This window comes from Nestor notabilis, unplaced genomic scaffold, assembly GCF_000696875.1.
Source record: "Nestor notabilis isolate BGI_N333 unplaced genomic scaffold, ASM69687v1 scaffold31418, whole genome shotgun sequence".
In the NCBI taxonomy this organism is placed as follows: Eukaryota; Metazoa; Chordata; class Aves; order Psittaciformes; family Psittacidae; genus Nestor; species Nestor notabilis.
Genome location: NW_009939226.1, coordinates 32,743 through 50,319, shown reverse-complemented (window position 1 = coordinate 50,319; position 17,577 = coordinate 32,743). Strand labels below are relative to the sequence as shown.

The 17,577-nt window shown below is 47.2% G+C and overlaps 1 protein-coding gene across 1 annotated transcript in view; it reads right to left on the bottom strand.

Annotated features, from left to right (window-relative positions):
• The window catches only part of CDRT4 (CMT1A duplicated region transcript 4), a 41,833-nt gene that overhangs the window by 7,955 nt on the left and 16,301 nt on the right, over positions 1-17,577 (bottom strand). The window contains exon 2 of the mRNA XM_010019746.1: positions 4,923-5,150. Coding sequence (XP_010018048.1) covers positions 4,923-5,150 — 228 coding nt within the window. The remainder of the gene's footprint in view (positions 1-4,922; positions 5,151-17,577) is intronic.

Here is a 17,577-nt window from a genome sequence, read left to right as displayed (position 1 = left end):
CCATTCCGGCTGAAACAGTGTAGAAAGCAGCAGCCAGAAAGCTTTAACGCATCATGTTAACAGACCCAAAGCTCCTTGAAAGCAAGGTCAGACCTTGAGAGGTGGTTCAGGTAGCAATGCTGTGAAATAACACCCTGAAAAAGTCTCAAAGCACTTTAGCTGTGTGGTAAATGCCATTATTGAAATCCCATAGATGGGGAAAAGGAGGTAAAGTGAGATGTAGTGAATTGGACTGGCACCTAGCAATGAGCGACCTGATGAAAGCACCCTGATCACTGCCCTCATTGTGCTCTGCCTGGAGGCTCAGACTCCAGTGTGCTGCATCCCCATCCTGGAGCTGAGCCAGGACACATTGCTGCAGGGGATTCAGCCCCTGAGCACCCCGAGATCTTTGTGGGTGCTTCACATCTGGACTGGAAAACACTTCCAGCACTGCGGTGCGGTACATGGAGACAGAGGCTCCCCACTGCAAGAAGGTCAAAGATGCTTAGACCAGTTCTGAAGCTGAGAACACGAGGGTCCGAGGGGGTAATGTGCTGTGTTGCAATTGGTAACACATTCACAAAGAGAGCTTGTGTTTATGGGCTGGGCTATAAATATTCCTTTTTGAAAAGGCATAACTGGAAAAATGTCTAAATGTCTATTTTTGCCTCCTCTGCTTCACCCACTCGAAACATTGACATCATACCAAGCTCCTACTGAGACAGAGTCATTCCTGAGACCCGGAACGGTACAAATGTACCCAGCTTCAATGCTGAGGAAAGGAAAATAAGCATCTTTGTAGCCTGGGAGGATGGACAGAGCAGCGCCTGGGGAGGGGGAATTCTTAATTCTTCCATGAAAATGGCAGGTTTTCCACTGCTCTTTAATTCCAGTGAAAATGACTCAGCAAAGCTCAAGTCCAGGCTGTCACAGCTTTGCCCTAGGCTTACCCAAGCTCCAATGCTATTCCAAGAGCCTTCCAGCTACCCAGGTTCAGCCTTATGACAAGTGATTCTCTCTAATCTCCCCCTCAATTTCATATATCCCCACAGAACTCACCCCAAGCTGCCACTGAGGAAAGAAATCCACCTCTAAGGGAGAGTAAGGCAGTTTACAGCAGGCTGTGACCCCATGGCACTCACCACAGCCTTCATGAACTGCTGCAGATGATGAGAGAGCAGCAAACACCAGTAGCTCCATCACCTCAGTGTCTGCATCACCTCCCCACTGCCTGCTCAGGGTGGTGAGGACAGGATGAGCACTGCTGGCAGTGCTTGGCATGAGCCATGAGCTACTAACTGTAACTGCTGGCAGCAGCTCAGTTCCTCCAGGGCTCAAACATGAGCACTTGTAGAGGGTAATGGCAGTGGGTGCTCCCTGCCTGGAGCTACTGCTGGCACAATGGGCTGTGTAATGACAGATGAGTCAAGTGGCGAATGCAGACACGAAGCCGTTTGGGAAACACCTTGGTGCTAGCTGGGCAACTCTTATCTCTGTTCACAGCCAACTCTACTTTCTACCTGCTGTGCTCCCAATAGTGGTAAAGCAGCCTGAGATGAAAGGTTTTCAGTGACAAATCCTCCAAGAAAAAGCTCCATCTATGAGGTTAAAATACTAGGCTAGAGGCACAAACACCACACAGACCTGATCTAGGGACCAGACAGCAGCACCCTCCCAGAATCAGCAGCACTGATGCTGCTGAGGGTTTGTCACCTTTGCGCCATGCTGTAGGTCCATGCATCTTTCAGCAGGGCAGGTGTCTCACTCAGAGAGAGACATTAGTGACATGCTCAGGAACAGCTCTGGAACACAGTAACCCCCAAATCCTCAGCAGCTTTGCATCCACTCAATCCCTCATCCAAGCCCCAAAGCAACACTAAAAGCCTCAGCAGCGGTCCCCAAGCCACAATGGTCACCATTCTCCTCAGCTTTCTCATCCCATTCTTGAGTGCTGGCATATATATGACCATACTCATTCCTGCAGGAAATCAACTCCTGTTTGCTTAAATAAGGCAGTCAGCACCTGGCTTCTGTCTATTTAATAACCTGGGCATCTGGTTTCAATACTGCAGGCAAGGAGCAACCACAGCAAAATAAGAGTCATTTAGAGCTGCAGTTAGCTCTGGGCCCCCAGCTGTATATTATAACAACTAAGTAGGTGCTGCTACATCTGTTGACAGAGGCAGGGGGGGTCAGTTCCACCCCACCTCCAAGAGACACTCCACATCTCCTGTCCTCAGATCCCCGGTGTTCCCTGGTGCCACATCCAGCATTACGCTGATGCTCATCCCTGCTATAGAGGAACTGAGACAGAAAAATCAGTTAATGTATCCAGTGAGGAAAGGAGGAGAGCAAAGAACAGCCTGCAATGCCTCCACCAGCCCTGGACTGGACCAGGTTCCTCACCCAGACAAGACACTGGTGCAGGGTTGCCCTGGGACACCTTCCCACAATGAACTGAACACATTCAAGCACTTGTGTAAACACTGCACATGCAAAAGACACAAGAAAATGTTTTCTCAGTCACGTCAGTTGCCATTTCTGGCTCTCTAGGGAATGTTTCAACCTTTTTCTATACCATTTCTCACCACAGAACTGCCCATAAATAACTCTGGTCTTCCACCTGCAGAATGAGAAGCCATTCCCCTAGGGAGGAGGTGTAATAGTGAAAATGGTTTAACACAGGCATATGGACAAGGCTTTACCAGGGCTAGTAAAGCCTCTGTGTAGGCACGAGAAGGAAGGTGGGTGTTTTACCTTCTCACCATCCCTGAGCTGTGCAAACACATACAATTCACCCGTGCTTCAGCATCCTCTGCACAGGCAGAGCTGGCCTACCATGAACCTAGAGACAAGTTAGTGCTGTGCCGCCTTCACTGGGAATGTGTGGTTGCAGAGCAAACCAGTAACCATGAGAAGCTTGGACAGTGATTCACATCACATCTAACACCTCTTCCACTTGCTTCAGTACACCCCTCCCTCCCCAAAACCCAATCCTTGTGTCAGCAGCATACATTGATGCTATTAAATAGGAACCATCAAGCCCTTTACAGATGGTGACGCCTGCACAGCAGGCTTGATGCCAAGAGGGTGCAGGGGGACAGCACCCACAGCCCCCCATCCGTGAGCAGGAAAGACACATCCCTATGTGTCATAGATGTGACACATCTATGATCCATAGCTGAGCCTCCCACTATTGCTGCAGTCACCCCATCAGCAAGGAGGCAAGAAAGCACCATCAACACATCCCTTTTCCAGGATCCCTTGATACCAACAAAAGAGCCCGAGGAAAGAGCTGGAAATGGAGGTTTATTTATTTCTTCCCAGTTCTGTGGCTTGTGACCAAAGCCACGGGTTGGCAGGAGGCACACTGCTGAGCACAGGGCTTGTGACGTGCTGATGTGCAGGCACAAGGGGGGCGAGTTTCCCAGAGCTCAAAATAGAGCAGGAACAAGTTTATTTATACATCCATAGAAAGCAGTGATTTCCCTTTTGTTTGCATTTTCCAGTTCTTTACATTCCTTTCTTGCCGAGGTCCAACGTTGCTTCCCAAAGCATTCAGCCAAGGAGTGGCACTAGTCCCATCTCAAAGTCACACGAGCTGACAGCAGCAGTTGGGAACAGCACATTAGATGCATCACCTGATCACAAATACTCCTGATTATTAGTTGTTTATAACTTCAGCAGTTTTCCAGGGCAAACAACTACCTCAACCTGATACAATTTTGATTGAAAAAAACATCAATTTATTTCTTTCACCATTTTTCACCAAGGAAGGTGGTCATAGAGATGGTACTAGAAAACTGGGTTCTACCTCTCAGCCAAAGAACAATGAGATGGTGCCCTTGCAAATAGATTTAAGTAATCTAGCAACATTCCCCAGCCCTGAGCTGGCATGTGCTAGCATTGGAGACCCCCAGTATATGATTTCCAGTATCACATAAAACTAAGGACTTGCAAGAAAAAAAAGAAATCACATACCCCAGCAATTTTGACCTTAGCGTCTCTGCTCATCTGTAAAAGTAGGAAAGGACTAGCAGGTCCTTCATCAGCTGGCTGATAAGTTTTGTTACTGCATTGATCTTCTTTTAATTTACTTGTATGCATGAAAGCAGCACATGCATTGATACATACATATGGAAAGTCCAGTAAATGCAATTTGAACAGACCTCACACCCTAAGGACAGACAGGCCATGGGAAAAGGGATAAAAGTACAAGCAAACGCTCATTGTAAACTCCTCTCCCTTCCAATCCATGCTCCTTCAGCAACATACAGCTTCAGTATAGATTCTCAGTGCACTTTTCCTCCGGTGACCAGCATCTCAAGAAGATGCAGATGCACAGAGTCCCCAGAGACCATCACCCCCAGCCAAATCCCCACAGTGGTACTCAGCACTCATGCCAGCAGGGTCACAAGGCGCAGGAGAGCAAAGAACTGGGTCCTGTGTGTGCAGGGCTGTGTGGGCACACAGGCATCTCCATCTCCATATTGTGCCTCTGCACTGCACCCTTTGTGGGGCATTTCCAAGCAGCAGAGCAGCAAACAGCTAGTGATGCATGTGAAGCAAGTTCAATAGGAAGAGGTTCTTGTTTTCTTCGGACCTGAGAGCAGACAAGCAGCAAAATGCAACACAACCACCTTCTGTGCTTGTCTGCTTTCACTCAAACGGGGCTTTTAAGTAAAGAGTCACAAAGTTAAGTGCTATTTGCATGTGTAGTTTAATGCGCTCTTGAAAACACCTGAGAGCATCTTTTTCTTCTCTTTGTTTCTAGCTGCAGACAGATCATTCTTTCTTGCTGGAACTTGCCAAGGAGCTGCATGGTAGCACACATGGAGGTTTTCTTGCAAAAATAACCCTACAGCAAGCACTTGTTGATGGCAAACTGCTCTCAGGCATGAGTATTCCTACAGAACCGCTCCCAGCCCCGGGGATGCTACCTCTCCTCGGCTTTGATGGCACTTGGGTTTCCTCCTCAGAACCGGTTTCCTGAGGCTCTTCTCCAGAGTCTGTCTCTCCTGACCTGATGTATAAATCCCTTCTCCATTCATCCTGCTCAACGAGCATCTTGACGACGGGGGCTGTGTGGGTGACATAGGTAGGCTGTGGCCAGTGGCGCTGGATGAGGTGGCTGGGCAGACCGAGGTTGGCTGAGGGCAGCTCGTGCTCTGGAACCCAAGAAACAGACACCATGAGAGCACAGCCAGTTACCTCCTGGTTTCTTCCCTCTCAGTGAACAGGTAGAAAGAAGGATGCCTTTGGTGACACCAAGGATACTCTTTGGAGCCAGAGACCATGGTTAAGATCAGTGATGGCTTTGCTATGGCCAGGCAGCACCAAGGCACAGCAGTGCCATACCAGGTAGCTACTCTGCATCAAGACTTAAATAACCCATACAAGAAACACAGATGATGTCCATCATAGCTAGTTTTTGTACCTTTATTCCTATACTTGAGCACAGGGTGTGATTGCATTGACCAGGGAAGAGCTGCAGAAGGTCAGTATTACACTGATTAGCACAGTAGGAAAGAAAAACGGGTGGAATCAGCAGTTTTCATTTCTGCAGCACTGACCAACAGCCAAGCTAACACACAGAAGGACAAGACCACACTGAAGATCTTCAGTCTCATCTTTCTGCTTTAAGCCCCTTAAATCACTCAAGTCTTATAAGCACAAAGCCACAAGGTTGATAGAAACGCCTGGAGGGTTTTAGGCTGAGCCCACTTGGGAAGATGTTAGTGCAAAGGAAGCTTCAAGGCAGAAAATCCAAGGAAAAAAGCATCACGCAGAACAGGAAGATGCATTCAAATAGATCTTGGAAAGTGAGATCATCAGCATTAGTATTTTTAGATACAAGGCTTTTCATAAAACCAGCTTGTTTTCCTTAGATGTCATCAGTCCTGTAAGAGTTACATAGCATAAAAGCAGAGTTTTCTGTCTCAGATATTTTATTTTTCACTAACTTTACCTAATGCAACAGTTGGCAATTCTGACTAGATACTCAAAGCAGTAAAATGCAATCTTGTTCAGCACAACCAGCTAGAATAAGATGGTAGGGAAGTCCTGCTGATGCAGGCTCCCCTGAAGGTCCATTGCTGTCAAAGGCATGAACATCCATGCTACAGCATGTTTAAAACTGGTCTGTAGCAAGCTCCAAACAGCAGCCTGCAGGCAAGAAGGGAAGGAAGAGGAGAGAGACGGAGCAGCTAACCTGCCATCAGTCTTTTCCTTAAGATATCCATCCTCAGAGTTTGTGAGTCCCCCATACACGGTGGACACGGCAGTCCTAAGGAAATGGGGCGACTCATTTGCCCTCAAAACAGTCAAGGACACAAAGAGGCTGCTGTGGAGAGGAGCAGAAGCAGAGCATGGTCCTATAAAAGGGCAAGGCTATTTGGGTTACAGATGTGGAAAGCCTGATGAACAAAATGCTGCTAAATATTATTCTTTAGATGCTTTGTGAAGCATTTCATACATGAAGGCCAAGAAATACTTGTCACATCTGTAGTCCTGTTCACCAGATGTCCCCAGAGGGCACAGCAGTCCTTGCTTTACCCTCATACCCAAGAGGGGAGGAAAGAGGCAAACTGCTTCAGGTGGGGTTTACAAACCTGCCTGTTCCTATATCACTCAGGTGTAGGTGGAAAGCCTGGTCTTACCTTTCACTGGGCACTATTTCCTTCTCTTTTAATTGGGAATCATTCTGCCTCTTTTCTCCCCTTCTCTCCCTGCAGAGGGTCAGTCCTTTGTGACCAAGCTGTGCATATCAGGGAAACAGCTAGAACAAAACCACACCAGGGTTTGTTAGGGCTCTGATATTCAGCTGATACCCAGGGTCCTCATCAGAAAAGCATGCCAACTTTGGGTGTTCAGAACAGGGACATGCAGGGGCAGAGCCGCAAACATTTTTCCTAAGGTCCCACCACAAGCTCCTGGCTGAAATTAAATACTCTCATTTCTCTACAACTCAGGGCTCCAAGCTTTTTGTTTTTAAAGAAACATGCTGCTTCAGATTATCTTTTGCTAAAGCCATAGGGACCTAAGGAGGGAGGAAAAGCACGTTTTCAGTGGCTTCTGCACCAAGATGCATTTTTGCAGGCTCCCAAGCTCAAGAATGTGCATCTCAGACACAGTTCCTGCACCCTATGTCCATGCTGTGGCTGGTGCCAGATGGTCTCTGGGTGTGCAAAGCATCAGGAATTTGCTTTTCCATAAGCTGTGCTCACACTGAGCTCTGCCTTCATGTTCTCCCCCTGCCCAGCCCCTCTGGCTCTCCTGCTAATGTCCACTGACAATAGCTGGTCTTCATCCTATCCTAACAGCACATCCAGGCAGGACAACCCCATGAAGCTGATAGCCCAGATCAGCCAACGGGCAGCGCAGGCTCTTCCCCAAGGTTATAAATAGCAGCAGCATGAGATGTTATCAGAAAAACAGAAGTTTCCATATCAAAAAGGTTTCCCTGCAATGATATTGCCCTGAAGTTGCGCTGTTCTGTACCTGTGCTATACACACACAGACACACTCAGCTTTACCATCAGGAAAAGCCCAACTGAAAAGAGTCTGGCTTTAAATTGTGACAGTGGCTTTAAATACAGACAGTGGCACACTCTGTGCCTAAAGGAAATGTTTGTTTTGACAAGCTGAGATAGTCCGTGTCTCTTCAAAAGTCTGTTCTGACTCACCACTTGTGGAGTTTTTAACCCTTGGTACAGAACTGGTTTACAATTCAGCTCATCAGGCTAATGCACATAAAGCAACTACGAAAGGGTTAAGAAAAAAAAGCCTCGTTAAAGGACAATTTAACTCTTTTCTAAGTGTTTCTGCTGACTGGGGAGCTCTGCCTCAGCCTGTCCTCTAGAGACTGGAAAGACAGCGTGGGACCCCCAGCCTCAAAAGGGTTCCACATGCCAGGAGCTGCTCTGAGCAGCAACTGCAGAGGACACATGACAGCAAGCATGTGTTTGAACTAAAGCACTGCAACCTGGTGGATAAAACAGCAGGTCAGGCACCAAACACCACTCGTGAAGCACAAAAAGAGCTGATCTGGAGCCCCTTTCTGCACTGTTATAGTCTGTGGCTCAGGTCTTTGTAAGATGAATAAACACAGGGAGTGAAGCCTGGGCACGCAGCCACCGCACGGGGCTGAGCTGTAAATTCAATCTAGCAGTAACAAAGCCCATGGAAAGAACGATGTGAGCCCCAGAGGCACAGCAAAACCTCCTCTCCTGTTCCCAGGCCAGCCCCAAACAGCTGCTAGATGGGTGCAAGGGCCATGACCAAACCAGCAGCACCAGCTCCTAACACATGTGGGTGAGGACCACACCATAAGGAGATGGTGAAGCTGCTTCTGCACATAGCCCCAACACAGGATGTGTTGCATGTTTTGCAGAGCAAGCTAAGATCCAGCCAAGTCCCTTACCCAAACAACTGTGCAGTGATAAGGCAATGAGTGAGCACAACAAGGTGGTGAATAGAGAAGGACAAGGGTTACAGTGCTAAGATGTGGCTCCAACTCTTGCACACCTGGAGAATTTACCTTTACTGTACCAAGCCAGATGTTCTTGATGAGAAGAGGCTAGCTAAGCTCGTAAGTTCAGGGAAGGAGGACACATGCATGCACTAGGTATGTATCCTAATATTTCAGTGTTTGCACAATATTATTTGATCCTGGATAAATACTGCTACTTATATGATATACACCTGATTGCTGCAACATCATCTCACAGGGCAATAAAAAGAGTTTCCTAAATGGTGAGGAAAAAGAAGCAGTGTGGTGGACAGCAACCCCAGTTTGGATATTTGATGAAGTGGGAACATTAGGTGACAAGATAAAGTTTGGCTACCCACCACGTGACTTTTACTGTGTATTTCTGGGAGCTAAGGTGCAAAGAACCTCAGATAAGGCCACAGGATCTGCTTTCCAAGTTGCCCATGCTGGAGTGCTGACACACAGGCTGCTGCAAATCCCAGACATTCCTCCTCTGACCTTATCTCTAGCCCTTCCCAAACTAGCAACGACTAGAGAAGCCCCTGAGAGAAAAGACACAAACATCACCCAGACCACAGAGCCTAAATCCACCAGCTTTCCCTGTATCACATCCCTGCGGAGGTCATCACAGAAGTGACTCCTTCACACCAACAGCGTGACAGGAGACAGCCAAATGCCACGACAGTACTGGGAGCTGAAGATGGGAATGCAAAGCACTGGAGAGAAGATGCCAAGGGAAAGCCCAGAGCTGACAACATCCCAGCAAAATGAGATGGGATCGTCAGCAACCAGTTGTTATTTACAGCCTGTGCTTGGCTACTGGCCTGGACGTGATTGCAGAACCCAGGGAGTAAAGGCTCCACAACATCCCAGGGAAACCTCTAAGTATATCAGCTCCTCTGCTTCACAAGCACGTGCTAGTGAAACCTGTCTCCAGGACTGTCCTGGTAAAGGCTTTCCAGAGCAGAATTGGGTCAGCTTCCCTCCCACTGCAGTAACAGGGTTATTGCCTGCCATATCTTCTGCAAACCCTGCCTGGGCTTTATCTAGAGCTGTCCACACTGCTTTGTTATCTGCTTGTGAACTGTTTCAATGGGAAACACTCCAGCACGCTCCTCTCCCATCCTGACTCCAGCTCAGCATCTCACTGGCATGCACTGGGGAGCTCCATGGTGGGGTTTTCACATTCCCTCTAGGTTGTGGTTCCCAGTGACAGCCCTGACTGTAACACAGCATACCCTGATAACAGACCAGCTCAGCATCAGGTCTGGCTTACCACATACCACCCAATACAACTGAGACAAGGCACACATCTTCCTGGACCACTGTCACAAGCATCAGCCCAGCCACAGGGCCACCTGCAGCCTAACCATAGCTCCTTATGTAGAATACAACCATGACCATGGGTGCCAGGACTTTCCCCCCTCCCTGAACCACCCATTCCCCTTCCATTTCTGCTTCTACCTCATGTTCTTCACCCTCTGCTCTTGCTGTTCATCCTTGGCAGTCAGTGCACTGTGAGAAGACATGATCGGGTTCTGCAAAGCTCTCCATCCACATCCTATCCTGCACTTCTGTTGGGTCTCGAACTCAGTCCACACCCAAATTCACTGATTCCCTTCCCTGGGATAAGTAGCCAATGCCGAATATAAGGACAGACCCTGACTGAAGCAGCAACATCAGACAATGGCTAAAACCAGTAATGAGAGCAAGGGCATCAGGGCACCTCAGCTGCAACTATAAAGCCAGCTTAGTATTGCCTTTCATTTGGGACAGCTGAGAGACAAGGGATGAGAGCCAGGCCCATCCAGCACACACGCATTCCTGAAGAGTTCAGTTTTGCTGCATTCATGTGCCTTTTCTGAATGTGCCAGTCCTGGAACATCAGACGAAAACAAATCTCCCACCTGGAAGCTTTCCAAAGAGGGCCCTGACAGATGCAATATCTAGAATAGGACTGTGAAAACACCCTGTGTTAGCTTAACTTTTTCCTCCTGAAATAAAAGTCATCCAACCCAAAAACTCCCTATTGACTTCAGTGGGAGTGGTTTTGAAAACCACAGAAGCAGCATTGATCAAATCTGATTTTCTTTTACTGTCATCCATGGACTGGTATCTAAATGGATTAATTCAGGAGGCTTACTCCCCTGAACAATAGGCAACCCTCCAGCAACCAACCCACCCAACCTGGGAGGGAGCAGCAGCCTGCCACCAGCTAGGCACTGCTGGGGTCTCCATCCTGCTTGTGGGATGGATGGTACTGAGCAGGGGCCAAGTAGCACATCTGCTATCTAAGGTGATTAAAAGCATGTCATCCTCTGTAAGAGAGAGGGTTAAGCTATTTGGGCTTGTAAGGCATTTTCAGACTGCAGCCTCCCAACTTCATAACTGACCAGTCTTTCATCTTAATGTCAAGTAGAATTTAGTTTAGGACAGCATTAGGTTCAAGACACATGTATACACAGTGTGTGTTTTACAAGGATGCAAATTTTACACCCATAACCATTCTTTCTGGAAATTTATTGTCTGACAGACTTTTGCAACCCCCTCAGTGTTAAAGGATGGCAGAGGAGGATGCTGCCTCACACCTTTCCCACAGCCCTACAAAGGCTGACCACCTTCACCCACAAGCAAAGCAGAGCAGCAGCATTTCTGAGCTGAATCTCAGCATTTACAAATAACATTCAGTCCAAACACCAAATCAAAACACCTCCTTTGTTCACAAGAAGGTGCCACCTCTACCCAGCTTTGTGGACCAGCAGCAGCCAGATCAAACTATGGACCCACTCAAGTTGGTCCCCACTAGTTTGACAGAGTGAGCTTCCAGGCTGCTCAGTCTGACCAGGCTGTTGAATCAGATTTGGGTTGTTTGGTACCAGAGCAGCACACTTCAGAGAGTGGAGTCTAAAAGAACCCTACCTCTAAGAACAATCCTTGCGAGACGCTGAATGAAAACAGGCAATACCAGAACTTTAGCATAGAAGCCATCAACAAGAACTATGACTCCTACAGAATGGGGACACTCGTGGCCAACTTTAAATCCAAATCAAATGTTCTGAGCTTTAAGACAGTTAAAGGTCTAAATTTCTAACTGCATCCAAAAAAGCAGCACCACCAAAGCCAGGCACTTCCACAGGCAAAGAGGGAGATCATGTTTATAAAGAATACACAGAAATACACAGAAATAACATCAAGCAATGAACACAGCCTTTCTTTATTAAGCAGAACATAAAGCACATGCTATGTTTTGTTCAGGCTGACAATGTTTCCCCAATTCTCAGGCATTACTATAAATTTACTTTAAATTAGCAGGCTATGCTCTATACCTATCACATTATGCTTCATGTTGCTCATTGTCTTTATCTCTTCAGGACAGGAAGCAAACCTTAGACACAGCTGTTGCTAAACCCCTTGGTCAATAAACATCTCCCTTGTGATCTACAGCTCTCAAGTCACAGTACACAAGGGAGCCAGTAGCAGAGAAACAGTAAGGTAACAACCACTGCTTGTTCTATTTTATTTTCTCCAACTACAGGTTGACATATTCTGTGTAATAAAAGGAAAAACTATCCCAAGAGAAAGGAGGGAGGTTGCTTTTTATGAACACCATTGAAGTCATAAAGCACCCAGCACTTTGCTGCATGCTACAGCTCATGTGAGGTTTAATTCTAAGAGCCTTGCTGGCAGCGGGACAGGTTTCACACTCTTATATTTAGAGAGACTCGTCTGAAAAATAGCCAAAGCTGTCACTTATAAATCAGGTTGTTCTGACAGTGCCCAGAGCAAGTAGTAAAAGCAAATGGGGGGAAATGAAATTACACACTGCAAAGGGAGCTCTGAATAATAAGCTTTTATTTTGTGTTTTTAGAAGTTCACAATAATTACAGCTATTTTTTTCTCTGTTCTTTCAGTTGTTTTTAAGCCAGCCCCTGCTGACAGGCTCTGGGCCCCCAACCTCTGGTTCCCATTCATTTGGCTTTGGTCATGTGGTTCCCATATTCTTGGCTGGGATACACTGGCCTGGAGGAAGAGACATCTCCAAAGGCTGGGGTGGAGAAGCTACAACACTTGAACTATAGCACTGAAAACTGTTGATCTAAGCTCTGGACATGGGAACCCCTGCAGCACGTCCCTTCTGAGCAGCTTAGAGGCGCATGTGTTCCTGCAGCACAAGGCTGGTCCACAAGGCACCCAAGTCAGTGGGAAGCATCTTGCCTGCAGCAGGCTTGGCAATGAGGATCAAATCATCTTCCACCGACATGGGATTTCTCATTTGAACTGGATCTCTTTTTCCTATGACCAAAGAGGACTATAGCACTGAAAGCTACCAAGTTGGGAAGACATCAGCAGCTGATGTCTCTTCCTCTTCCCCATGTCCTCCAGGGAGGACAACATCCATTCCTCCAAGAAAGCTGACAAACACCACTGGACTCAGTGTTGTATTTTACAACCTTGGCCTGCATTGCTGGGGGATCCTCAGCCCAGGAATTTCCTGCCTCCGCAGTTCCTGTCCAAATGTTTAACCTCTCAGTTTAACCAACATGAAGAGAAAGGAGTGCTGCTCTGCCAGAAGTCAGCTTCAGGCTTCACTAATTCGGTACAGCTCCACAGCAGTTTGCTCTCATCTTCAACAGGATTTTAATCTGACCCTCAGTAAGAAGCCAGATGGAATGGCAATTGCAAAATGTACTGCTGGGAACCAAATAAAGCTGATGAAAGGATAAGAGCAACAAAACTACCCTTTATTCATTCATCCATTCGATGTTACACTTTGAAGTTCACCATGAACTGCTTCCAACCCAAACTCCTCCCCATACATGTGAATTGGGAAGCTATGCAATAAAGATGGAAAGAGATGATCACAGGATCCAAGAGGGCTGCAGGAGTAAGAGATCAACAGAAGAGGCAGCAAGGCAGATTTGGGAAGCGAGGATCCAAATGACAGATCCCAGGGAAAGGAAGAAACCCTGCCTGGGTGTTAGGGCCACAGTGAAAAGCCAGTGGAAGAAACAAATAGCTTGATAAGTGTTTCACTTCTAGTTATTCCAGGATGGGCTTGATCTAACATCAGGTGGAGTTGCCAGGTGTCTATCCATTGCCTTCAAGGGGCTTTGGATCTACTGAAAATTGAACCATGGGGTAAGATGGCCCAAGATCAATTAGCCAGGAGGTACCTCACATCACTCTAAGTACTTCTGAACATATGCTGAGGACATAAGGCACTAACCCATGTGGATGACATCCCCTCCTTCACCCCACATCTCTCTAGAGCTGCCTTAAGCAAGCACTGCCCTAACCCCAGATCCACATTCAGTCACCAGGACCAGCTTCCACACCAACATCCCCAAGGTTTGAAAACCAACAGTGGAACACAAGAGCAACAAATCCCAGCATTTCCACAACAGCAGCAGCTCACAGGCTCTGCGTCCCTGGATTTCATGGGGCATGTTTTACAGCGCACCCAGTGATATATCAAGTTGCACAGCTGAGAACAGGAACACGGAGCAGCACACACATGCGACACAGCTCAGTGAGCAATAACCACAGGAACACTGCTGGCACTCACATTTCAGTCTAATTCAGTTCTACTTTGCAGACACAACATTACAGTCCTTTTCTTGCTTCTATTTTTTGTTCTTATGAAAAGGAACATGATAGAAAAAGGTGGACTCCAGGACAGAAGTCTTCAGTGTTACACCCGAGATGCTCCAGTGTGTATATGTGAACAGCAACCAAAATAGAAGGGGTGGTTTCCCAGCTGCTGGGATCTGTGCAGTATTATTAGTTTGACAGTCACTTAAAGCAGGGGAACATCTGACCCCAAAGGGATGGGTGATGCCCTGGCAAGAGCAGAACAAGGTGCTGGGCCAGGCTGGTGTAAACAGGGATAGTTCACCAGCCTCAGATCCATAAACAAGAGCTTGCCCCCTGCTATCAGACAAGCAGCAGTGCCTTGAATTCAAAGCAGCTCAAACTGTTCATGTCTTTCCAAACCCAACCTTAGTTGCCTTTCTTGCTGTTCTCTGGCCCACATCTCCCTGACTAGTCCTGCATCTCTCCACCAGCATAAGCCCAGCAGGGATGAGGATGAGGAGGCTGGGTAGTCCATCCCACAGGCACCACTGAGCAGGGAAATACCAAGCTGGGAGCAGGCAGAGTATAGATATTCAGGAGAAAGTGCTTGTTTATGTGAAAACACAAGGAGGCAAATAGTTGACATTAAGATTTCGGGGAGGCTGTGGGACTGGGCTATTCCTTTCAACCCTCACACAAAGGGACCTTTTTTGTTCTCACTGTAAAACAGAAATTATATTGAAGGGCCTGTGGAATTTCTGGGCATTTTTTTTCCCCTTGGAGACGCAATGGCTCGCACTCCAAAGCAACAGATTAAGTAGGATGAAAAGGACAAGTTGTTCATATGTGGCTCTGCATCCACCTCCTGCTGCCACAAGCACCCCCAGACCCTTCACCCTGAGAAGCCGTTACTGCCTGCAGCAACCAGAGTGGCAGAGCCTGCCAGGGCTCTTGTAGCTGCACCCATGCCTAGAGGTGCTGGTCCAGTTTCCCATCCAGCTTACAGGTTTTTTTCCATGGACACCCATTCACTTTTAGCTCTTGATCACTTCTGAAAAGAAGCCCAGATGTAGAGATAAGCCACCTCCTCCAGGAAGCAAGAGGAGCCCTTTCTGGTCCCAAGCCATCCCTCCAGCCAGTTTATGTCTCTGATCCCTTCAGGGCACTGTGCATCCTCAGGGAGAGCTTAACCCCCTTGTCCAGCAGGAACAAGATGACAATCCGTCAGCAGCTGCAGTCTCTATGGAGTGTGGAGGAGGAAGCAGTGCTGGGGTGAACAACGGGCGCTTTGTCAGCCCAGGCAAGGGAGACACAACAGAGCAATAAATGTTACATGCTAAGCTGGTGGGATGGTTCAAACAGATCAGCTTGTTCATCCTTTGTTTCCTGGAGGCCCCTGCAAGAAATTCTGGCACTGCCACTTCAAATCAGTGCTTAGCTTGAAGAAAACTTGTTTCAAGCCTCCAAGAAAGCTTTCCTACTGGTTGGAGCTCTTAATTCCCATTTTGAGTTTCCCTAATAAATCCCAGATTGCTCAGCTTCCATAACACTGGTCTATGAGCTCAGGCAGCAGTTAACCCTTTGCAGCCCCAAACAAGGAGTGAATAACCTCCTCCTGTTTTATTTGCCCTCAGTGCCCTTTTCAGGATAAGCTGCACAGTAGGGAAGGGGAGCAAATAGCCTGTGGGAGTGCAGTATCTATCCCCATCCCCAATCCATGTCCCTGCAATACAGCACACTGATTTCTTGCTTGTGCAAACTGTACCAAGCAGTGTTGTGAGGAGTGAGTGCAAGGAATTCAGATTCATCTTCTGCATGCAGTAACACCAGGCTACCCTGTGGCACCATCCACATGCAAGACCCACACACAAAACCCACCTAATTATTGCCACATGAATGGCTGGAATAGCAAACTCCACAAAGCCCCATGAATGTGCACAGTGCCTGTTTGGGAATGGTGCTGTTACACACTAAAAAGCCAGGCAGTTCATCCACAAAAACCTTTACCAGAAATGGACTTTCAGAACAACTGGCAGCATTACCAACACCTTCTGTGTGTATATGAACATTCATGAGGACATTGACAGATGTTTGTCACACAAGCATGTTTGGACAATCAAGTCTGATGTTTTGTTTCCCAAAAGCATGTTTTTAAAAACTATGAAATAATTTTCAGAGGCAAAAGCATCACAATTTCTGCTAAGAAATAGAACAAATCAGAAGTGTACCATCAACACACCCAGTGCTCAATACTGAGGCCGGGCTGTTTGTGGCACAGAAGGGATGCAGCCAGCATCACATCCCTACATCTCTGACTTCCTATTGCACCTTCCAGAGGAGCTGCCTGGGACAGACAAGCTTGAGAAACAGCCCTGACCACAGCAGATGCAGCTCCTGCTGAGATAGCTGCTCAGGTAGTGAGCATAAATCAATACAGATTAAATCAATATAGATTTAATAGTTCTCCTGCACTTCTTCCCTTCATCAATATATCATGACACAGGCATGACACACACCTGCTCAGAAAGTGAGTACTGCTCCAGAGTTCATTATGGACATGAGCATCTTCAAAACCTCTACAGAAACAGAAGCTCCTCCGTTTTCTTCTCCAGTCTTTTTCCACTGCTGGTTGGACCAATGCAGTGGGCTTGTCCTGGGAGAAGACTCCAGCAACTCAGCACTGAAGTTGCTCACCCTTCCACACTACCCAGCTCTATCAGGGAAGAGCCACCACCATCACCACCCTCCAACAAACTCGCCCTGGCCATTTCCTCAGGCCACAGTAACAAACCTGTCCCAACACGAGCATCCTCCTGAGCTGCATTTCCCCATGTGATTGACTCCATCTCCAGCAGTCTGAGGTGTTGCTATCAATGTTTCCACTTAACCCATGTTCTATCAGAAGTGTTACCCCTCTGTTACCCTATACACTGCAGTCTCTCATATCCTCCAATTCTGATGCTTGTAAACACCCTCATAATAAAAATAAACCCACTGCAGTAGAGCCCTACACCTCAAATCTCAGCTACAGCAACTGCCTTGGGAGCCCTATGGGGTGCTCTACTCTAGAGACTGAGCGAGAGCCAGGATTTCACGTGTTTATGAATAAATACATTTGTAAAGACCGTATAGTTTGAGCTACACTTTGACTCAGCATGATTTTGCTTGGAAATGAGCTGGCTTGGGAAGTTATTTTTATGCATCTTCTGTTTTAATGACTCTTGCAAGACTCCCACAGCTCACACTGACTAAGCAACACAGCAAACCATGTTGTGAGCTGGATCTTCCAAAAAGATTAATCACACATTTCACCCATATAAACATTCCCAGAGAAGTCAGATTACATTCCCTATGTACAGGATGTATCTTAGTTGGAGATTTGATAGCTTTCCTGCACTTCTTCCCTCCATCAACATGTTATGACACAGGCATGACACACTCCTGCAGCAGATTTGCTGGAAACCCCACCATAAATCCTGGTGAGTTTGGCTTTTGAGACATGTAGGGCTAATACTTTCACATATCTCCAA